The 23,414-nt window shown below is 36.7% G+C and overlaps 1 protein-coding gene across 1 annotated transcript; it reads right to left on the bottom strand.

Annotated features, from left to right (window-relative positions):
* Positions 1-967: 967 nt before the first annotated feature.
* On the bottom strand, positions 968-21,511 carry LOC129283029 (protein-glutamine gamma-glutamyltransferase 4-like). Its single transcript, XM_054918865.2, has 13 exons — positions 21,253-21,511; positions 15,116-15,435; positions 14,057-14,148; positions 13,131-13,296; positions 12,239-12,836; positions 11,094-11,422; positions 8,979-9,051; positions 7,900-8,087; positions 7,454-7,566; positions 6,669-6,780; positions 5,735-5,892; positions 4,924-5,117; positions 968-4,221 (listed from the first exon to the last, which is right to left on the bottom strand). The coding sequence occupies exons 2-13, from the start codon at positions 15,432-15,434 to the stop codon at positions 4,080-4,082; spliced, it is 2,484 nt and encodes an 827-aa protein (XP_054774840.2). The 5' UTR covers position 15,435; positions 21,253-21,511; the 3' UTR covers positions 968-4,079.
* Between the last annotated feature and the right edge of the window lie 1,903 nt (positions 21,512-23,414).

Here is a 23,414-nt window from a genome sequence, read left to right as displayed (position 1 = left end):
GTGTATGAATTGTCTATTAGTTTAAACGCGTGTTCTTCTCCTTAAGTCTCCATCGTTTGGGCCTAAAAGAAGATGCTTAAAGGGGACTCAGTGCAAATGACAAATATTGAATTGAATAAACGGAAGTCAAACAATCAAACACAATTTATCTCCGTAATACCTTTTTGAAATCATTTTTCAGCTGTTATAATAATCATAATTGTTTTATCACTATGATAAAAATTGTCATCATTATTCATATTATGATCAAGATCTTTATGATCTTTGTTATCGTAATCAGAATAGTAAAGTAGTTTTTATTAGCTTTATAAAAATATTACTATTTTCATTAAATTTATAATTCTGTTATTGGAGATATTGTTTAATATTAAATGTAAGGATCATTTTTATAATCATCATTTTCATCGTCATCATCGTTACCATTACCTTCATCATTATCAACATCATGAATATCGTGATCATCATCAATATCAAAACAATCATCATAATCACCGTTGTCATTATCAACATCGTAATCATCCCGATTATCATGCTTTTTATCATCATCATCATCATCACCATCACCACCATCATCATCATCATCACCACCATCACCACCACCACCACCATTATCATCATCATCACCAACATCATCATAACTACCCACCACCACCACCATCATCATCCTCATCATTATCATCATCAGCAGCAGCAGCAGCAGCAATATGAAAATCTCAATCATTAAGTATAAAGCGAAAGAGATGCGATCGGTACATTTATACAATTTAATGCACAACACCTTTTTTCTCTCAGTATTGCCAAAAATCAAATTTTCATATAAAATATTTACACCAAACAACTTTTTATACAAACGATAGTTGGATGTTCCATAAATTATTTCACCATAAGAAGAAAGCAGAAAAAGCAGAAACAAAATCTGCTTAACAGTATAAGTTTGATGGACATCCTGCAAAGAATACTGGGTATATGAATTTTTGAAGTTTTTATTTTTTGACGTCACATTAATTCTCTCATTTGCACACTAAAAAATATTTCCTAAAACATATTGTTTTGTCCATTCTATAAATGATACTATATACTCTTTGTCCATGATAGGCTTTACATGTCCTCACATGAAAAGAAACAACAGCACAACAGCATGGATGAAGTTGATTAAAGTAAAAATTGAAGTGAAATATGTATAAAAAAGTAACGGGGAAGTGTGACATCACACTTCCTGCCCGCATTGCCAATTTGAGGATATCCATCTTATCAGTAATCTCAACACCTTAATGCTAATAACTGTCTTATTATTTTCTCAAACTTTCATTGTTTTTTCTGTGATTTTCCCTTTTTCACTAATTTGTTCCCAGGGTTTCATTATCGTTATCATGTTTAACACATGAGCAGACTTTCTTGTTTTATCTTGTTTTGGAAAAAAAATAATATGTACACGTCATAAAACTTCGTATAACTTAACATCTGGGGAAGGTCTCATCAACATCTTTCATCCGATAGATTATCATAACTGACAATTTTCCTTGAATTTTTATTGCTTGAGGAGCAGAGGAGAGCGTCTGGTACTTCAGAAATTATCAGATAAGACAAACCTCATTAAACGTGAGATTCATGATGCTTATCATTCGCTCTTTGAAATTAAATAAATAAATAAAAAAATAAAAAAGTAGATAAATAAATAAATAAATACATCATCAGACATCGAAGGTAAATCCATCATAAAACCAAAATATCTAAATAATTATATTTTGCGTTTGGCATGATTTCACTTTTCCAGAAACTTTATAAGAAGCTTGGACGCATAAAACGAGACTTGGATAATACGCTTGACTGATATTACATGTATATACACAGTATTATGCTTTTATGCCGTAGTCAGCAGCAATGTTTCATACAATGATTGTAATATATATATATATATGTGAAAGACTTGAGTAGAGAACATTTTCTTTAAAAAAGAAAATAAAGCATATGAAAGATAATAGGACACATCCATATTTACATGTCAATAATCGCAACATAAGAGTCTAAGCTAGGATATGTACATTCACTACAGAAAATTGAGCAAAAGAAAATCATCTTAAGGCGAACCAAAAGATACAATTTTAATAATTATTATTAATAGTATTAAATAATCTAGTGAGAAAGAAACCATGCAACATGCGAAATCATGATTAAAGTAATTTCAATGATAGCAAGAGCAAGGAAGATGATATGAATAAAACAGTATTGATATCAATAATGTTGATCCTTATGACAATAATAACAGCTGTAAAGATTATTATGATACTACTACTACTATGACGGCGGCGATTAATATCAATAATAATAACCACAATAATAATAATAATATTAATACTACTAATAATAATGATAATAATAATAATAATAATACTAATAATATTAATGATAATAATATTGATATAATTAAAAAAACAGCAATGATATAAACATCATCTATTCCCAAGAGCCAAAATGTCATTATTTCATCAATTCTATATTCACATCATTTTTGTATACTCGAATTGTCAGATATGGTTACAATTGAGTTATTACAAGGTTTAAAAAATAAGAAATAGTCTTAAACAAGGTTTATATTTAGAATGATTTTTCTTCATTTTAAATAAATATTTTCGTTAACAGGTTGACTCATATTTCTACCAGGGGCCCGTTGCAGAAAGAGTTGCAATCAATCGCAACTCTAAAAATCATGCGTAACTTGATTTTCAACCAATCGACAGTGCGCATTTGGGACTTGCGATTGATTTTTTGGCTTGCGTTTAAACGCAACTCTTTCTGCAACGGGCCCCAGGTTCGAAAAGTTCTCAATATAACTGAAACCAAGGTACCCAGATGGCAACGGCACACAATCTGCATTCGTTGATCGAAACTGATGTGCTCTCTATACATTATCCCCGTAATCACTCTTTGAATGAAAAAAACTTATTATGTACGTCTTATTTTTCTTGCGATAATTGGATTTTGATTGATCTGAAGCGTGAAGCGCCTACAGTCAATGGAAGCTTAAGTGATATCAATATTGCATAAAACGGACGGATCTTTTTAAAATCAATATTATCATCATTTTTATTTGTTTCGTTTGTTTCTTGGTAAGACCAATCTTCAAATCTATATTTTACGTTTGTTGTGATTTGTGGAAATCTGGAGGTTAAATGGCGGATTTTACCCTATCGCAATATACATGATGTATGAAATGTGTAGAAAAGAATTTGATAATAAAGTCAAAGTATTGTTGCCAATATACCTTATGATATAAATTTTCATGGGCATCCTCTTCCTTAAATGTCAAGTCAACCCCAGAAAAAATTTTGATTTGAATAAATAGAGAAAAATCAAACTAAAAATCGGATGTAAAAGGGAAAGTTATGAAAATTTAAACTTTCGCTTAATTGTCACAAAACAGTGATATGCACAATTCAGTGACATGCAAATGAGATGTTCGATGATGTCCCTCAATCACTAATTCTTTTATTTTCTATCGTTTGAATTATACAATATTTCATTTTTTTCAGATTTGACAGTAAGGACCAACTTTACTGAACCATGTAGCATCAAACAATGCTAATTCCACATGTTCATAGATAGATTAATCCTTGTTTCACTTGACAGTGAGGAAAAGATTAGAATATTTCATATTTCATATGATAAAATACAAAATAAATAGTGAGTGGATGACGTCATCAGTCTCTTCATTTGCATAACGACCAGGATGTGCATAACTGTTTTTATAACTTTCTTATTTTACATCGAATTTCGATGAAATTTTCAGGGTTATGTTTGTTGGATTTTTTTTCAAATCAACTTTTTGTTGGGATGGACTTGTCCGTTAATGAATAGACCTTTATAAATCAATGCAGAATGTATAACATAACAAAGATATCTTTAAATATTACAGCGCTTAAAAACCTTTGCTTTTCCTACCCTTGAGTAACCCAACTACCTTTCAGAGGGTAACTGAAAAACTTGCATATGCACAATACAATCAGGAAAACATCTCATATTGGAATAGGTACGGCTTATCGGCAATGGCATTCACGAAATCGTTCAACCATTTGGGCGACTTAGGGCTTGACTTCAACATCGACTTCCCCATCGATGTCCTTAAGGAGATGGGTATCGAGCTCGACGACCACGGTCTTCCGTCCAGTTGTTCGAGCTTGGAATGAGTACTTGAACGTTATACTCTCTTTGGGTCCAATATCCCTGGATTAAAAAGACAAACACGCATGACAAATTTTACAAAATTTGAGTAATTATTTAAAGAAAAAAATAAGGTCGTAATATTGATACTCTTCATACTTATCAGAGTTGCTGCTATCGCTTCTGCTGCTGATACTCTAATTCTACTAATATTGCTGCTATTTCTACCATAACTATCAACTAGTTCTCATTTCTTCTACCACCTCTACTGCTGCTGCTGCTAATACTACAACTACCACACCACACCATTTTTCTTCTATTTTTTCTTCCTCTTCTTCTTCTTCTATTTTTTCTTCCTCTTCTTCTTCTACTACTACTACTACTACTACTGCTACTACTATTACTACTACTACTACTACTACTACTACTACTACTACTACTACTACTACTACTACTACTACTACTACTACATCACTACTACTACTCCTAATCTATAAGCAGTACTGCTTTATTTGTAATTCGAGTTAAATGGGAGGCGAGTTATTGACTCGTAAAATACAATTACATCTCTGGCCTCGCACGTCTAATCATTAGCCTTAACCTCGGAGGGCAAAAGTCATTGGCCCTTTAGACACCGGGCTTGGGTCAACCAGGCTTTGGCATTCTCCTTGTCCTTGACGTTGGTGTCTTTCAGGCATAGGCTAGGAAGCACATCACTGATGCATATTTAGCATTAGTCAATTTTTGCTATAGGCCTATACTCACTCTCTTTTGACCTTGAATGGCTTAACAAGCTTCGGGGCTTCGACGGAGAACTCACAATCCTTTAGGGTTTTATTCAATGGGTTCTTGAACTCGGCCGTGAGAGCGACTTTTGACCCGTCAACTTCCGCTGTCACATCAAGGTCAGGTTGTTTCAGTCGAATGTTTTCACGCTTGGTGATCGGTCTCGTGCTTCCCTACACGGTAAAACACAGAATTGATATAGAATGTAGAAAGCTCAAACAAGCTCATTGCAATACGACGGGAAAATCACAGAGCGGCCCCCTCCCCTACTCCCTGGAAAGAAAGGTGCCACACAGTTCGGTCAACAGTCTGTTTACAGCGGATTACCTTGACACCCAATAACCGTTGAATTTGCGAATATTTAAGGATGAACCCCCCCCCCCCCTCCTCCACCAGCAGCAAAAAAGCGGAGAGGAAGCATATAACACCGTCAAGAACCATTTCATTCGTTAATTGGGCACCATCAAAGGGACAATGCTCGCCCGTTTTGTAAAGAAAGGCACGCCTTCAAAAAATAACTATTACTATTACAGGCAGTTACAAAATATTGTTTGATTTATTACACAGGTAGGTGTTGAACAGGATGGAAATACTTTTGGTTCAGAAGGTGGGTTCTTGCGATTCTCTTCCGCGAAAGCCAGGTTACGAAACGGTACAGAATGCGGAGGATTGACGGAAATGCCCAATGCTATAATCATAATAATCGCATTTTTTGCTAATTTCCTGCAAAAATGGAACGGTGAAAATGGGGGATATAACAAAAAAAAATCCCCATAAACAAGCAACAAACCTTGACTTTTACGATGACATGAACAAGGAACATCCCCTCGTCATCTAGCTTGCTGCCATAATCCTCGTAGTCGACAAGGACTTCATTGAGCTTGCTCTCTTTGCTGCCCAGCTCAAAATAACCCGTTTCCTCAGTTTTGATCGTAGCTTTTGGTAAACCTACAGGGAGAGAGAGAGGGAGAGAGAGGAGGGGTGAGATAAGTGTGAATTCAAATGAATGCAATCGTGCTAACGTGATATTGATATCATTTGAACATATTTTATTAAAATAAAAATTATCCCCCTTCAAGGATTTATCGTTCTTGACAATAAACAATCCTTTTCTAGCTGACTTGTTGGAACAAAAACAAAATTGATTGTGATATAGTTTTTTTCAAAGCCAGGCGATGTAAGCCCGTAAAGTGAAAAGCTACGAAGATTGCAAGAATCAGGGGGGGGGGGTGTACTCTTCTCAATAGCTTTGAACCAGCAAACAGACCCCTGGGGCCCGTTGCAGAAAGAGTTGCAATCAATCGCAACTCTAAAAATCATGCGTAACTTGATTTTCAACCAATCAACAGCGCGCATTTGGGACTTGCGATTGATTTTTTGGCTTGCGTTTAAACACAACTCTTTCTGCAACGGGCCCCTGTGGTAAGATCTAATACGATCACTACGGTTACTCTACATTTAAGACCAGGGTTTCAATCGTGGTGTAAATGGTGGCAATGGGATTACCTAATACCGCATTCTCACTCTCGTGTGATCCTTAACGAAAGCAATGATTGGCATTTCGTAACTGATCGCAAAAATGTGTGAGCCATTCAAAAATTTTCTACGATCAATACGATTGGTACGACTGATCTAATACGATCTGATAAGATCACTACGATTACTCCACGATTAAGTACGCCGTTTGAATCGTGGTGGGATTCGTGACAGTTGGATTACCATACCTGTGTATAGGACGCTGCTAACGATCGTCTTGATGTGAATATCCTTGGCGTAGTCACTCTCATTTTTCGTCTCGATAGTGACGCTGAAAGAATCACCAATCCAAAGATCATCCTTATTAAAAAAAATAAGCAAATGCATAATTGAATAAAAAATGAATGAATGAATAATTAAATGAATAAAGAAATAAAAACAAACAAAAATAAACAAAGAAATGAACTTTTGGATATATAACACCACTTTCCGATGAGATACGAGTTCAAAGCCTGCCCTACGAATCATGGTCGAATCATGGTGGATGCATTTCGGATCTAAAAAACTTTCACAAAAATGTCAGAGTTCCTATAAAACTTTTGACGTTGAAAATGCAACTCGCTATAATCGCCGCCACATTAACAGAAATAACCTCTGTTTGCAACTATACAAGCGAGATAAAAGTCGGGCAAAAATAATTGGCTTTAATGTATACATCTTTGGCTTTTGAGTACAACATAATCGTTTAAGATAGATAACAGCACTTTGCTGTCTACCTTAATAGACATTATGCACATCACAATCTCATGGCGCCCTCCCTCAGAGGATATAGGAATACGCGTAAATGAAGTTGTCAGAGATGCGACAGCTGCGGATCACCAACGCATGCGGCAACGGCTTCAGCCTCTAAGATGGCGGAAGGATGATGCCATTGCATAATGTATATTGTAAATCTAAGTATCCAAAGCAATTCCTTTACGATTTGAACACTTATTTTGTAGTGCATCTTGACAGTATTGTAATCCATGAATACCTTGCATTGCACGTTCACCGATATATCATCTGGTATGCCGTCTGCATCGTACAGTCCGCAGTTAATCCCTTTGCTGACCGCTTCTTCGACCGCGGCACGTTCTTCAGGACTGCCTAAATGAAGAGCAAAGCGATCATGCGATTGGTCAAACTAATTGCTGTTTATTACATAGAAAATACAGAATTATGAAGGCCTAATTCGAATTAAATAGTGATTTCATATGATTGCTCTTCCGTCTCCTAAATGCGGTAAACAAGTAACAGCAGAAAAGGACGACCAGACCGTAAAGTATTCCAAACCATCATGACCATGATCGCATTTTTTTTTTTTTAAACAGCCATAAGTTATTCCTCTCATTTCAATTTCTGTCAAACTTTCGTTCATTTTGTTTCCTCCTTTTAGGCGGTTGGATTGCCTATTGCATGGAAACGGTTCAAGTCTCTTACCTTCTTTGAATTTATAAAGGAGAGTGACGTCATTCCTTTCTTTAGATCCTACTTGTTTCGTACTGATCACGTGACCGGCGCTGTCTTTCTGACAAGACAGTTGTGTGTATTTCAATCCTTCACGATGATTAGGGTAAGCTTCAACTAGCCAGGTTACTCTGTCTGCATTCACTTCGCCGAAGACAAATCTTGAAGAGGAAAAACAATTACATTGCACGGTTAACCAGTCAACAGATATGACGTCATTATCTCATAGCGCCTTCCCCCAGAGGATATAGTAATATCATTATTAACCCTGGGGATTTTTATCATTATATCTAAATACTACTCGTGTATCAAAGACGCCTAATTTTGAATGTATAATAGATCATTTTCATATCAGTTACGCATACGCTTTCTGGAACGTAGATAATCTATTGTCCAATGCCCTTTATGACAATGAGGTCTTTGTCGATGATCGATGAATTGAAACAGCAGCTTCGTCCTCGAATATGGACAAACGGCATATTTGTAATATTTCCTCAGCTTCGAAACCTGATGTTACGATTCACCAATTTTTGACAAAGACTTACCAGTTTTTTTTCATTGTAATTTGACATACTTTCTCAATGAATTTTCTGCATGAGAGAATTGATTCTGCGTTGCAGTGCCAAAACTCACTCTCATTGTTATGATCGTAGGCCTATATGTAAAATTGGTTCTTTGAATAGCGGGAAAAGATCTTATCAGGTAATCTAGTACAATATTGTACTGTATTCATTTAATCACGGTAAAACTTACATTCAGTCATCATAGACTGCTTTTCAGCAAGTCCGTGAACATAAAAAAACATGTTAAAGTAAGACAATACGAAAACATTTTAAAGTATTACAGTAACACATAAAAAACATACATATTAAAATGAAAAACAAATAAAACTACATAAAACCGCAGTGCGAAGAGAAATTATATAAATTCTCTAGCTCCCCCCCCCCCCCGGCAGATGAGTTAGAAGTCGATGGAATATGACTACAAAGTGCACACCTACTCTTTAACATTTTTTAATATTATATGGAAAAAAAATGAATATTTTTACGTACCCTGCATCATATCCTACGTTCACAATTCCACGTTTGATTGCATTCAGAGGAGCTGGGCCACACTGGTATTTACCTGTGGAAAAATGTGATTATTATTTGAAAAAAAAAACAATCGTATACATGGACCTGGCCACAGAGGATTATCTATTGTTACTGGGGGTGCTGTGACAATAAGCCTGTTCACGGTTGTAAACTGCGCACGAGCAGAAAAGGGTCATTGGAGACAACCATGAAGGTGGCTTTCAAATTCACTGACATAGGCATTTGTGATTTGATGATTATTCGTGTATTCCTTTCAAAATATTTATCACATCCAAGCTGAAGAGTAATAAATAGAGCCTTCATAATCACTGGTATTTGACAGTAGCCTAAACAATAGTCAAATGTGCCAAAGGCAGACAATAAAACAGATTTCCAAACTTTATCCCTGATGTACTATTCTAGTCACCTGGTCTATACAATGCCTTTTGTTCTTAGAATTTGAATACTCTACCGGTAAAGCTTACGCAACATCTACATTTGAAAATGATAGTGCTTATCCTAATGAAAAATCACAAAGGTCATTTGAGAAAAGTTGATCATGAGCTAACCGTGAACTGGCTTATACTCATCACCCCCAGTAACAATAGAATAATCTTCCGTGGATAGGTCCATGATCGTATCAGGGAAAGATAAACGACAAATCTTTAAAAAATACTTTTGAATAAAAATAACTTTTGAATAAAAATTTCACTCTGAAATTATGAACGGTTTCTATAACCTGATAATCTTTTGTCAAAATCCCTTCATAACAAAGCAGCCTTTGTCGGAAATCAGGGTCGTACTGGACTCTGGAACAAAAGACATACACATATTTGCAATTATTTTCCTTCCGGTCCGAATTTCAAGACGGCGTGCTGTTCCGGTCCACCAACGTTAGACAATAACCTCTAATCTGCACCGTAAAAAATATTATTAAATTAACAAAGAAAATCGTCAATTTACAGGATGTTTACCTTTTAAAAACAGACGACACATTTATTTAAAGGTCAAGTCCACCCCAGGAAAATGCTGACTTGAATAAATAGAGAAACTCAAACTAGCAGAGTGTTGAAAATTTCATCAAAATCGGATGTAAAATAAGAAAGTTATGACATTTTAAAGTTTCGGTTATTTTTCACAAAACAGTGATATGCATTACTAGGTGAGTCAGTCGATGATGTCCATCACTCACTATTTCTTTTGTTTTTTATTGTTTGAATTATACAATATTTCATTTTTTTTATAGATTTGACAATAAGGACCAACTTGACTGAACCATTTAGTATTAAACAATGTTAATTCCACATATTCAGGGATGAATTAATCGTTGTATCACTTGAAAATGAGGGAAAAATTAGAATATTTCATATTTCATATAATAAAATACAAAATAAATAGAGTGGATGACGTCATAGTCTCCTAATTTGCATACCAGCCAGGATGTGCATATAACTAATCTGTGAAATTAAGCGAAACTTTAAAATGTCATAACTTTTTTATTTTACATCCGATTTTGATGAAATTTTCAGTGTATGCTTGTTGGATTTTTCTCTTTTTATTCAAATCAAATTTTTGTTGAGGTGAACTTGTCCTTTAACAAACCAAACATATTTATGCAGTGATATATAACGTAGAATTACAAGTTAAATGTAAATCAAAGTAAAATGTATTTGTTAAAATACCAACGAACTATCGTGTTTTACATTGATTGCAGTGTATCTTTCGAATAAATAGTGTTCGTATTTGCAAAATAATGGCGATGTTCATGTTAAATGAATGTTATTAATTTTTTTAACAGTTATCCGGATAGTTTTTTCTTTCATTTTTAACCCATTGTAAGAAAACAGTTTCTACTGTTTGTGAGTCCCAGCTGCCAGTAATAATAACTGTTTTTAACAGTGTATCCATTGTGATATGACCTGAATTTTCAAATGAATTTGTGCGTTGTAGAAAGCGTCTGCGAGGTGAATGCTGAATTACTAACTGCCACGACTACTACTATTTCTGCTACTATCGTGACTATTAGGTCTACCACGACTCAGCTACAAATTCATATGTATATAATTTTCAGGGTATCACAAAATCAAGGCCTACCTTCGCTTAGTTCCTGCGGGGTTGAATCGACAGCCTGCCAGCCATCAAAGTCACTGCCATGGAGGTCTTTCCTCGTCATCCATGACTCGTTCCAAACGTGGAAATTCCAGATAGAATCTGCTGTTGACCTCTCCCTATCCTTTTCTCCTACCCTAAAGGCGAAAAATGAAGAACTCAGTTCGTTGCCTTCGGCGTCTTGATAGTTGTCGATCGTCATGTTGAGTTCTGTGTCATGAGCTGAGTCGAAGTTTGTGACGCTACGGGTCGGTATCCCAACACAGCGAAGGAAGGTGGTCAAGACCCCTGAGAACACCCAACACTGGCCGAACCTGCAAACAAGGAATAAACAGAATTCGCGATCTTTAATAATGATAATAATAATAATAAAAGCTGGATTTATAAAGCGCTTTTTGCCAGATAATACAAAGCGCTGCTATTATTACACCGGCTTTAGCTCGAGCTACCATCACTGGCGCTCAGTGCATGCAAGGAATTAATCCTGCCGGGTACCTATTCACCTCACCTGGGTCGAGTGCAGCACAGTGTGGATAAATTTCTTGCTGAAGGAAAACACGCCATGGTTAGGATTCGAACCCACGACCCTCTGTTTGAAAGGCGAGAGTTAGAACCACTAGACCACGACGCGCCCACTTTCTTTCTTTTTTTAAGATAACACATGTACACGGTAGTATCAATCATGCCTAAAACATTATTTTCCGTTCGTCAATAAAACAACAATGTTGATAGAATGTCATGTTCAGGAGGTAGTGTGTCAGGGAAGAAATATAACTTGTTTATGTATCCCTTATTTGGTGTCTCAAGTAGCAGTAAACATGGTAAATAAATAATAATAAAAAGTCACTTCACGTGACATAGTGCCGTTGTGGGAATCGAACCCAAGGCTTAGCATGTATGAAGTCAGATGTTTTAGACCACTCGGTATGAGGACATTTTAAACCATTGGCAAGGGTATCAAATTTAGATTTAAAATATTATAAAATTTCACGACTAAAGCTAGTATTAACATGTTTGAAATATTGAAATCCATTGGTCGAAAAATCCATGTCTCCGTTGCCGTTCAGTGGAGCACAAAATAGGGCCATAAAATTGAATATACATAAAGACACATGACATATTAAGCTTACTTGACAGGCTTCTTGGTGGTTCCATACTCTTCGATGATCTTCACGCTTCCTTTCCATGCCGTTGGTCTGGTCCCCCCTTCGTAGTTCCCACTCCAGTTGCCCACCAGGACAAACTCATTGATGATGTAAGAGAACCACCTCGATACCTTAACAGCGCTGCGCCTGTCCTTCGGTTTTACGTGTGCCTCCAAGAGCTCAAAGACCACCCGGTGAACGTCCAGGTCAAACTGGCCAAAAACCCAGGGTTTAGGTCGGTTGTTCCGCTCACTGCCTCTCCAGATTCTTCCCGTGTCAGCCATGACGTACTCATCTCGTTCGGCCTTGTCTTCCATGTACACTGCATCTTGTTTGCACCATGGGTTGAAGAGAAGCCAGACCTTTCTCGCTTGAGGGAACACCGTCTCCATTCCATTGGCGCTATTTTCGACTTTGACAGTTACCTTGTAAGTGCCGACTATAGCATTGGGGGCGCTGTTCACTGTGACCTTGATGGATTTGTCTTCGGAGGATTCCATCTTAGCGCTCCAATTTTCGTCTTTGTACGTGCCGTTGATGTCCAGATTTATGACAGTACCGTCCGTTGGTCTTGGACACTTGGCTGCAAAAGAACAACCACGATCATTATAATTTTTATTGTTTCTATAATTCAGCATTGGATAGGAAAACACCATACTAACACTAATGAATGCTGATCGAACAGCTAAGAGTTATACAATTATGTGTAGACTAAATTATTATTTGCCTCGAACCTGACCTCGAGCCTTTGCGAAGTCTTCATATTTCACATGATCAAAACTTATATTTTACACTGATCAATATCCTAAAAAGGAGAGACGCATAAGAAAAAGAAAGAAAGAAAGACTCTGATAATGGACTGTAGATTGATGTTTACCAGAAGCTGTTAGCTGGAGGATGATGCGTTCCTTGTTTGGTTTGAATGGTCTGCTCAGGTTGATGTCTATTTTGAACTCCTGGCCCCTCCGGATGATGAGTTCTCGACCGGTTTTATCGTCATATTCATACTCATCCGTCATGTGCAAGAAGCCATTAGAACTTGACTAGAAATCCAAAGAAAAAAGTAAGCAACAGTCATTCCTAATTGGAGCTCATGATTAGCATTTTTTGTATGAAATATCATTTAAGGTTTCAAAGGCAGAGAGCGAATAAACAAATAAAGAGAATAAAGGTAAGCAAGAGACAATTAACTGTGTTCCCAATCATATAGTTCATTGCAGCCGTTGACATGCATTTTTTTTAAATATGCAATATCATTTTAGGTTCGAATGGCAGAGAGAGAATCAAAACATATTATTCACGGTACACCATGAATTCGAAGCACCAAACAATTCAAATGGTGAAAATCCGAGACAAATATCCTAAGACTGATTCTTGTACCCGTCCCCTTTTTTTCTTAATTGTGGTGTTGATGATGATGATGATAATATTAATAATAATGATAATATTGATAATAATGATGATGATAATAATGGTGATAATAATAATAAAATGAAATGTTTTAATGGGCTGTATTTTTACACACGCGTTCAAAGCAAATCTGCACATGCAAAGAATAAGTGCTAAAAGGAGGAATACAAGATCCGATATTGAAGAGGAAAAATATAAGTATACCCAGCGATGTTAGATAATGTTTCTTAACAATCTAGAAATTGATTAACTTGGCATTTCAAACTGTGCAACTCAAATGCATAAGACCGATATAAATATTAATCATTTTATTCAGTAAATTACTAAATGAAATTTCACCATGTCGATAACTTCAACTTAAAATGATGGTGTTAACAACGAACTTTATCTTACATTGAGTTCAACACCGGTAATCTTGAGCGATGACACCTTTGGACGCTCCGGTTGTCCCCCGCCTGCATTTCCACCTGCAGCTGGAGTTTCTCCTGTATGAACAATACCATTCAGTATGCATACACAGGGACAGGTTCATTCTCATTATTGAAAAGTACTAATAGTGGGGATTTATTGCTATAAAAATGACGGTTACATGTACAAGGAACTTTTCTTCTGCTTTAATTTCTAGCTCTCCGATCCGATCAACCTCAAGTACATGGAAATCCATTAACGTCATAATATTTTCGTCAGGAAATTTACACATTAATGTCCTTTGTAACAAAAAGAAGCACACTGAGTTTTCAAGAAAACTATGATTGTATGAATATATCCAGAAACTATTTCGAACAAACATGTATCTTAGATGTTGGCGTTGCTGGCTTCCATAGTTGTAGTGCACTGGATCAATCATGTCAATCGTAATTGTTTGTAAGACGGGGCCCAGATCACCGCAACTTATGGCGGCCATAACTGGAGGGGGGGGGGGGGGGTCTTCCAAAGAAGACTAAAAAACATTTTCAATGGGTATGTAATGAATACATGATCTTTCGTTAGGAATACCTCAAGCCACTGACGACCCCCCCCCCCCCCCGTTAGAAATTATCATAAAAATAGCAACCAAACCGAACTGGTCAATAAAAAATTAGGCTACTTCCTCTGCATTTGTCTTTTTATTCAATTGATTTGTAATCTAATTCGTTTTTATATGATGTTGATTTTGATATGAATTAGGTTATCATTAATTGTCACACGCCTCTTTAAATCAATTTTGTAACGTTAACATTATATTCTTATATTTGATTGTCTCCATAAATGCAGAAATGTCTTGCAAAAACCTATTTGTGAGGTCCTCAAATCGTGTCTTCTGAAAGTGTGACATATCTATTTAATACAAGATTTTAGTCTGAGGAATGAATGTCTTCAAAAGTGCAGTGTGTTTCAAAGTAAATGTATTCCGTATTTATTATGTTGCTCTATTACTGTATAAAAGATATTTCAATAACATGATGATCATACCTGTTCCACCCGATCCTGCTGCCTCTCCATCTCCTCCTCCTGCTGCTGCTGCTCCTCCTCCTTCAGCTCCTCCTCCGCCTTCTCCCCCGTCAGGTACGGGATCGTCGTCTAAATCGTTCTCCTCTTCAAAGGTCTCCACAGGCCCTAAGTGATTCATCCACGAGATCAGCCACTCTGAATAGATGTCATCAGTCGGCCGTTCGCTACCATATCCACCTCCTCCTCCACCTCCACCACCATGACCACCTCCTTCTCCTCCTCCTCCTCCGCTATGCCCGCTTCCTTCCGCTCTTCTCCCCTTGCTAGTCCCGGTGCCCATACTGGTGGAAAAAAATAGAATGCATTGGTATTACCATGGACCTACTACTGTAGTAGGTCCACGGTATTACTAATCTAGTAATTCGCTGTCATTTTTTTTCTGAACATTGTTTAGGCAGGGGGTTTGGGTTGATATCCTGTCATTCCACCCCTCCTTTTTAAATGTATTATCCACATGCTGCGTTTATGTATGCATCATTTGATGTCTTTCTAAACTGTCTTTCTTAACTATGTTGAATTCGTTCGTATTTTGTACTATGATAAATGAGAAATTATATGAAGCTGAATCTAAAACTGAAACTCTCATATTGAGAGACTTATTTGTAAAAAAAATGTTGCGACCAAGCAAAAAACTTGATAACTTTTTTCACATTTCTAACACAAACATCTAAATTTGTAATAGATTTTGACATGATAATATTAAAAAAAATATATATATCATGTAATCCATTTTCTCCTTCATGGTCTTCCAAAATATCCTTTTTTTCTTGGTGGTGATTATTATCATCATTACCATTTTTTATTAATTTTTTTTTTTATTATTTTTTTTTGGGGGGGTCCATTGCCTCCTAGCCCCCCCCCCCCCCCCTGATGTCAAAGGAACCTCTGCAGAAAGGTCTACCTCGAAATTAGGCGGACGGAAAGCATAGAAAAGCCATGTAGCTGATATGCCGCCATATGCTATGTTTTAATATACAAAAACAAAGATTTAGAGCGCCCCGGCCCTTTATCTCCCTCCCTTTCTCTATCATTCTCTTGAATCCGCTTGATCTGGTTCGACATTCTCCGGATAAACATGGCAATCACGGAGCACATTCAAAAGGGTGAATAATCAGCGAGCTATTTCTCAATCAATTATTTCCACATAATTCCTGCAGCAGCGCGGTGATATGCCCATGTCACACTGACACAACGGACACCAGGCAGACCAAAGTTAAAACGTTATAATCAATGGAATACCATCGGTCGGTTTGGGGTCCTTTTAATTTGTGTGCTTGTTGCGTTAGTGAGTCAAGTGCACTGGCTAGCTGATGCTGCAGTTACATTCCCCCTACGATCGAAAACAGCCGTTTAAACATTATTTGTACCAGATACATATAGGTGGTTTGAAAAAATAAATCAATAAACCGGCTGTTTTCGACTCTTCGTACGGCCGTCGTCGGGGGAAATGTGACTGCGCCATTATATTATGTTGTATCCATCAACACAGAACTCAAACAACTAATGTGTCCTTAGCAACTGGTAACAACAGACACCAATGATGTAAATAAAACCATTTCAAAAACCAGAACGACGTGATGGTACACTTTGTCAACAATCCCTGGAAGCTTTGAACATAATAAAAAGGGAATAAAAGGAATATCGTTGCTTTCACGTCAATCAGTTCTACATGTAACTCTGAAAGTGATTTTCATTTTCATCACATTTAACCCCCCTCCCCCGCACAATAATAGACCGGTTTGGAGTTATCTCATATGCTTTGTTTCGGTTAAATGACCTTTCATTTCTTTCAACAGACACCATACAGACACCAATGATGTAAATAAACCCGTTTAAAAACCAAAACACTTTGTCAGCCATCCCTGGAAGCTTTGAACATAACAAAAAGGGAATAAAAGGAATATCGTTGCTTTCACGTCAATCAGTTCTACATGTAACTCTGAATTAGTGATTTTCATTTTCATTACATTTAACCCCCCCCCCCCCGCACAATAATAGACCAGTTTGGAGTTATCTCATATGCTTTTTTCGGTTAAATGACCTTTCATTTCTTTCATTATGAAAGGCAAATTTCAAAGCAAGATATTATGTAAGCACGCCTTACATAGCAGGATGCAGAAATCGCATAGACCAGGTGACTAAAATAGTACACAATAAACACTCTATGAAGGTATTTGTTGCATTTCTGCTATGAACGCATTATCATGTTGTTACATCAATGTACTTGGCTAACTGTGAAATACCAGTCGCTAGTGGACGCATTGTTGTTTTTGTGGATCTAATGAAAAGCCCAAATCAAAAAAAATATTTGAATAATTACGACATCAAAGTTGGTGCTTGTCTCATTAAATATTATACCGCCATGTCACTTTTGATTAGTACAGATGACCTTTTTCTGATCATGCGCAGAATGGAACTCCGTCGAAATGTTATTAGTATACCCCTTTTGCTATTTGATATTTCTTTCTAAATTTATTTTACAAAATTAGCATTGCATTGTCAAATATCACAAAGTTCGAAGTCAATCATAATATTTATGTACATAGAAATTGAAGATAGTATAAGGGAACCGATATGAATTGAAGTGACTTTGACTCGTAAGTAAATGAAACAAGACAGGTGAGCCCTTTTCAGACAGTCGCAATAACTTCATTTACATTCTGTCTTCGGCATTATTTCATGTATATCATATTAAAACAGTAAGAATTTTTTTCTTCAGAATTTCTGATAAATGAAAACTCCTAACTGTGCTTTAAACATCCCTTGCATGTCATCTATATCTCACAAGTAATAGGTTTTCGCTTCGCGCTCATAATTATATTGTATAATTTATATCAACTATTTTATCTCGCTCACATTGCTCGCTCTCAAAGTCAGAATATTGAATGTTTTGTGATCTGCGCAAGTAAATGAGGGTATACAGTGCACATCAATAAAAAGTTAATACTTTGAAAAGGTCCTTGAATTAAAAAAATACAATATGGTGATATTTTTCCACATAAACTCTTTGATTTCGGTCTCTTCTGTCAGATGCCAGCTTGATTATTGCCCGAATATCATGCTTGACTGCCTCCTTTTGTAAAGCATGTAGAAATTGGTTTGCGCAAAAGTGCTGATTTTCACGCTGTGTCAAAGAACATGGACCTATAGGTCCATGCAAAGAATAAGAGAATAAAGCGAATTCGCCACGCAGTACATTTTTTTAATTATTTCCCTGTATTTTCTGATCCATGAAAATAAAAATGTAACGTTATAGATTGTTTGAACAACTTTACTACGGAAATTAAAATTTTATCCCTAAGTAATTTAGAACCCCAAGTTGTTTTGACAACTGGATCTGAGGGGGCATGAAATGAAACATATCAAAGAAAACAAAACTTAATATTCATTTTAAATCTCAAGCGGTTTTTCTTGATTGCGTTTTGTACTTTGAGATGGGGTTTACATTTTATTCACATTTCTCCGCACTTTCTCAATTATGACAAGAAAATTGAAACAAAGGAATGACAAGACACAAAATAAAACCTATTTCCATGTGGTTCACAGCTCCTATTAAAGCAGATATGTCACAATGGTCTACATGTAGGTGGGAATGGGAGGGGCTTGATGGATCGTGTTTGGCAAGTTTGCAGGGGAAAGGGTTAAAAAGGGGGTAAAATATCTTCAAATCAATCTTCTTAGCTTAAGTACATGTGGTCTTCATGATAAACAAGTTCTTTCCAATTTTGGGGGCGCAAGCCATTTTCACGAACCTTTTTTGAAGTAAGTGGTGGTCATTCAAGCAGAATTTTTGTTGTCATCATACCGCCATTCGCTTAAAATGACTTATATAATTATGCCAATTATATCTAAATGTTAAAATATGTCATGAAATTTTTTTATTTTATCTGAGATTGTCAAAGTGTATTTTTATAAGCACCGTATATATGCATATTTGTGTATCACCCCCCTTTTCCTGACATACCAGATAGGCCTACGCGTATGCGCTTACCCCCTCCCCCCAAAAAAAAATTTGCTCACATGATTCCACCCCCATGAAATCATAAAGCCCCGCCCCCTGTTGTGCTCCCATTCATCGATCGCTGACTACATGCTTGTATAGGTTAAAGGTCAAGGACACCCCCAACTGAATGATGAGTTAAATAAAACAAAATTAAAACTGAATATGGAATGTAAACTTTAGAAAGTTACATTTCAAAGTTGAGTTACCTGCACAACGTACGCGGGTAATATAACTCGTTATATTGTGTATTTTATTGTAAGAAATATCAAACAACTTCGTATGTGTATATCTGATAATAAGAAGACTTTTTATCGATTCTAATAGTTACAATATTGCTGATCAGGTGTATCTAGAAATAGTTTACATTGCAAAGGGGCAAATTAAACAGAGGCACTTAAATGTATTTCCTGTATCACAAATCATTAACATGTAGTGTCATCATTATTATTTTCATATTGTCTACTTTGTGTATATAATTGTTTTGGTAAGTCGATATTTTATCACATTTTATGTATCATTCATGATGCTTGACTGATCTGTCTTATTTTTTAATTTTTCTTGTTTTTTATATCTAAAAGTCAAATTGTTGTGGGGTTTCTGTGAAGAGAAACGCTAAATAAAAAAATTTCAGATATAGTTCAATAAAATATTAATCAATCTATTAATCAATTAATAAGGAATTAAGAATCGGGTGGAGAGTGGCATAAGTATAGCTAAACGTCTTGCCAAAGAACGAGCGTGTCGCGGTGGGATTTGAACACCAGACCCTGTGGTTTAGAGTCCAAAGACTTATTCACTGAACCACAACACCTCTACCCGTTATCTCCTATACTGACCAGGAATGGTATCTCATAGCCCTCTGTATCTCATGGAAAAGGAGCTACAGATATGCCAACTATACATCAATAACCATTCCACACGTGCAGTTTCGGCACATCATGCCGCATGTTCACGTATATAAATTATGGTGCAAATTAAACATGTGGGAAAGATATACAGTTTGCTTAAGATAAACTTTTATATCATGAAGGAATCAATAACTTTGTTATTCTATTTAGCTTAGAGAATGTAAATATAATAAATTTGCTTTGCAAATATTATGAAGTCAAATGCTGAAAATTTTGAGATTATATTGACCTCCCGGGGGCCCTCCTTTCACAAATAATCACTATCTTAATAAATTTGCGTTTATTGTAGCTACGATGGTAGTAGGGCTAAGGATCAATCAAAATCAAAGATTTCCTCGTACTTACGATAATGGCGAAGTTACCAATTTGCGAATCGTATATATAAAACGTGGACCGTGTGCAATCTTCCACTAGTCCAAAGCGTTGACCATACATACATACAAACGCCTGCACACACACACATACACACATACACACCATCACACACACATACACACCATCACATACATCCTACAACCTGACACCCATTTTTTTTTTTTTTTTTTCAATATGTTTTTATTAAGGATTTCATTCAAATGAATTACATAAACTGCAGATAAATACAAAACAAAATACAAATCTTCATTTCATATCAACAAGGATATGCAAAAAAAGTACATATATATTTACCAAGAACTAAAGCAAATAAGGACGGAATGAAACTCCTTAAAATTATACTTTTATATCTGAAAAAAGAAAATAACTCAAGTGAGTCCCCAACCCTCTATGTATTTCAATAATAATTAATGTTAAATGGCTATATAAATGATTTGCAGGAAAACAGAAATCAACCTAAATGTATTATCATTGCATCCCATTTTAAATCAAGCTTCAACATCAAGCTAACCCTAACCCATCCACACACACACACACACACCCGCCCTACCTCACACATACACATTTAAATTCGATTTCATGAGCACAGCATCGGGAAACATTGTATGTAATTCGATTCGGAAAATCGCAAGTTCAAAGTGACAGATCGCTATCTAATTTCCACTATTGTCAGCAGGTAAATATTGCTAAATGTGTGTGCATTTACACACAGTCGTGATCACAGTCGTTCGAATATCGATTTAACACAGTCTGAATTTATCCACAATAATTAGTAGTTATCATAAAAATGATGTATATTCAACACAACTTACTTGTACTAGTAGTTGAGAGGTGTTTGTGTAATGAAATGATGCACAATCCTTAATTAATTCTTTAGACCAACCAGTGCTTCGGGATTCAAATGCTATCTGGCTACCTCAATAATGACACCCTTTCAAATATCCAAACCTGGCGCTGGCAACTGTATGCACAGTTCACCTGCTATAATACAACATAAAACCTGATATGAAAAAAAAAAACAATTCTCGCTCATACAATCAATGCTATCATTATCAATATGAGCGTTCAATTTGTGCACATTGGCGAAAAAAAAAAACGCATTCGCTACCAACACCAAGTTCATTTGGGTTGTTGCTATGGAAGCGCGTCCCCGTTGCGAAGTGTAATTGGGGGAGCCTCAGAATAGACGCAGACGACAATGAGTGAATCATAACATTAGATTTTGTCCTGTCAGGGCTAAGGCATCACGCGAGAGAGATCACGTGCATGCTGGGTATTACAGCCTGGAGGATGGGGGGGGGGGGGGGGGGGGTGGGGGGTGGGCCAGGGGTAACATTCAAAGATTAATTAACAACAGCAACAGCCACAACATCAAAACCCTGGAAGAAGGTATAGTGTGTGAGTGAGTATTGTACACGGAGAAACAGTGGAGATGGATGGTAGTTGGTCCGGGATAGTGTGCAAGAGATGTAATGAGTCAAAAATAGAAGCCTTCTGATGAAAACTGAAGAGAATTAGTGAAATGGTGTTTGATATGTTATAGTTTGAGAATGATAGGTAAGGGTATGGGGCAGGGGCGGATCCAGGATTTTCCAAAATGGGGACCCATTTTTTCGGAGGAAAATTTTGACAAGCCCCCCAGAATAAATAGAATAAAGGTTAACAAAAAATTAAGATTACTTCGTACCCGAAAAAATTGACAAGCAAAGAAAAAGAGGGAAACACCTCTGTTCAAATGACATTTTTACATCACAAATTTTAATTTTGCTTCTCAAAGGGGGGGAGGGGGCACGGGCCGGCCTGGATCCGCCAGTGGTATGGGGATAATAACTCTGAAGGACAATTTATTGGCAGAGAAGAGAGACCAAGAGACAGAGGGGGAGATGAGGGGAAGGGGAGGAGGGTAAAATAAAAGCAATAGTAGCACAGAGATGGGAGTAAGAATTAGGATATCCAGACAAAGAGAGGGGTGAGTGGGGGGGGGGGGGTTGATGAGCGATTTATATTAAAGCTATTGTCTTTCATGTTTCTAACCTAGAAATATGATGAGAGACGGATAAAGGACTTCTCTAATAATAGATAAGTTCGTTTCGAATCGGGGTTTCCTGATATCCATAATACATGTATAGGCCTACCAAATGTATTCAGACCCTGCATGGACGGGAGAGGGGGGGGGGCGCTTAGAAATGGATGCATACACTTCAGGGGGGTGATACCATCGCTGCTGTGCCTATATCACGTATAGTAATCGAAGGGTAAGACAGCTTCTGAATATTATTGTGTTTATTCAGGTTATATGACCTTGCACCATGGTAATGTATTGTCGAAAGTCAATATGTTTATAGATAGATATGATCTTTCTCCCTTCTCCCCCCCCCTCTCTCTCTCTCTCTCTCTTCCTCTCTCTCTCTCTCTGATCCCATACCATCCTATCACCATGAACAAAATGGGTGCTTACTCAATACAGCTTAGCCGGGTAATATAGGAGCGCCTTGAGCACATAACAAGGTGGATATGTGCGCAATATAAATACCCTATATAATTATTATTATTATTATTGCAGGGATCAATTAAGATGATTGCTTCAAGGGGGGGTGTATATATTGTGTGCAGGGTACCACTTTAGTATGAATGGGGACACGTCGTACCCCCAAGAGACCCCTATCTAGATTCTCGCTCGCTAATATGGTTTTACTATCATTATATCTTCCTAACCATATTTATTATATATCAGTAGAGATATAATATATTATTCCAGTGAAAATCTCCCCCATTCACTCGGCACATACACATACCCCCGTCCCACGTGATAACATACAGTAACATCAGACTGCTGGCATGAAATAATAATAATGTGATGTATTCAGTTAGGCTAATCAGCCCGAGTCTTCCATCTACACTTGGCAACGGGGACGCGCATTCATAGCAACAATCTAAATGAACTTGATGTTTGTGGCGAATCGGCCTTCGCCAT

The sequence above is a fragment of the Lytechinus pictus genome, chromosome 19, assembly GCF_037042905.1.
Source record: "Lytechinus pictus isolate F3 Inbred chromosome 19, Lp3.0, whole genome shotgun sequence".
Classification (NCBI taxonomy): Eukaryota; Metazoa; Echinodermata; class Echinoidea; order Temnopleuroida; family Toxopneustidae; genus Lytechinus; species Lytechinus pictus.
This window is presented reverse-complemented; position numbering and strand designations above follow the sequence as displayed.

Excerpts from the sequence above, each read along its gene's own strand:
- LOC129283029 (XM_054918865.2), bottom strand. The coding sequence starts at position 15,434 with ATGGGCACCGGGACTAGCAAGGGGAGAAGAGCGGAAGGAAGCGGGCAT. Across the intron at positions 13,297-14,056 it reads TTACCGGTGTTGAACTCAAT|TCAAGTTCTAATGGCTTCTT; the intron begins GTAAGATAAAGT and ends TTGGATTTCTAG. Across the intron at positions 5,118-5,734 it reads ATGTCATCGTAAAAGTCAAG|GGAAGCACGAGACCGATCAC; the intron begins GTTTGTTGCTTG and ends TTTACCGTGTAG.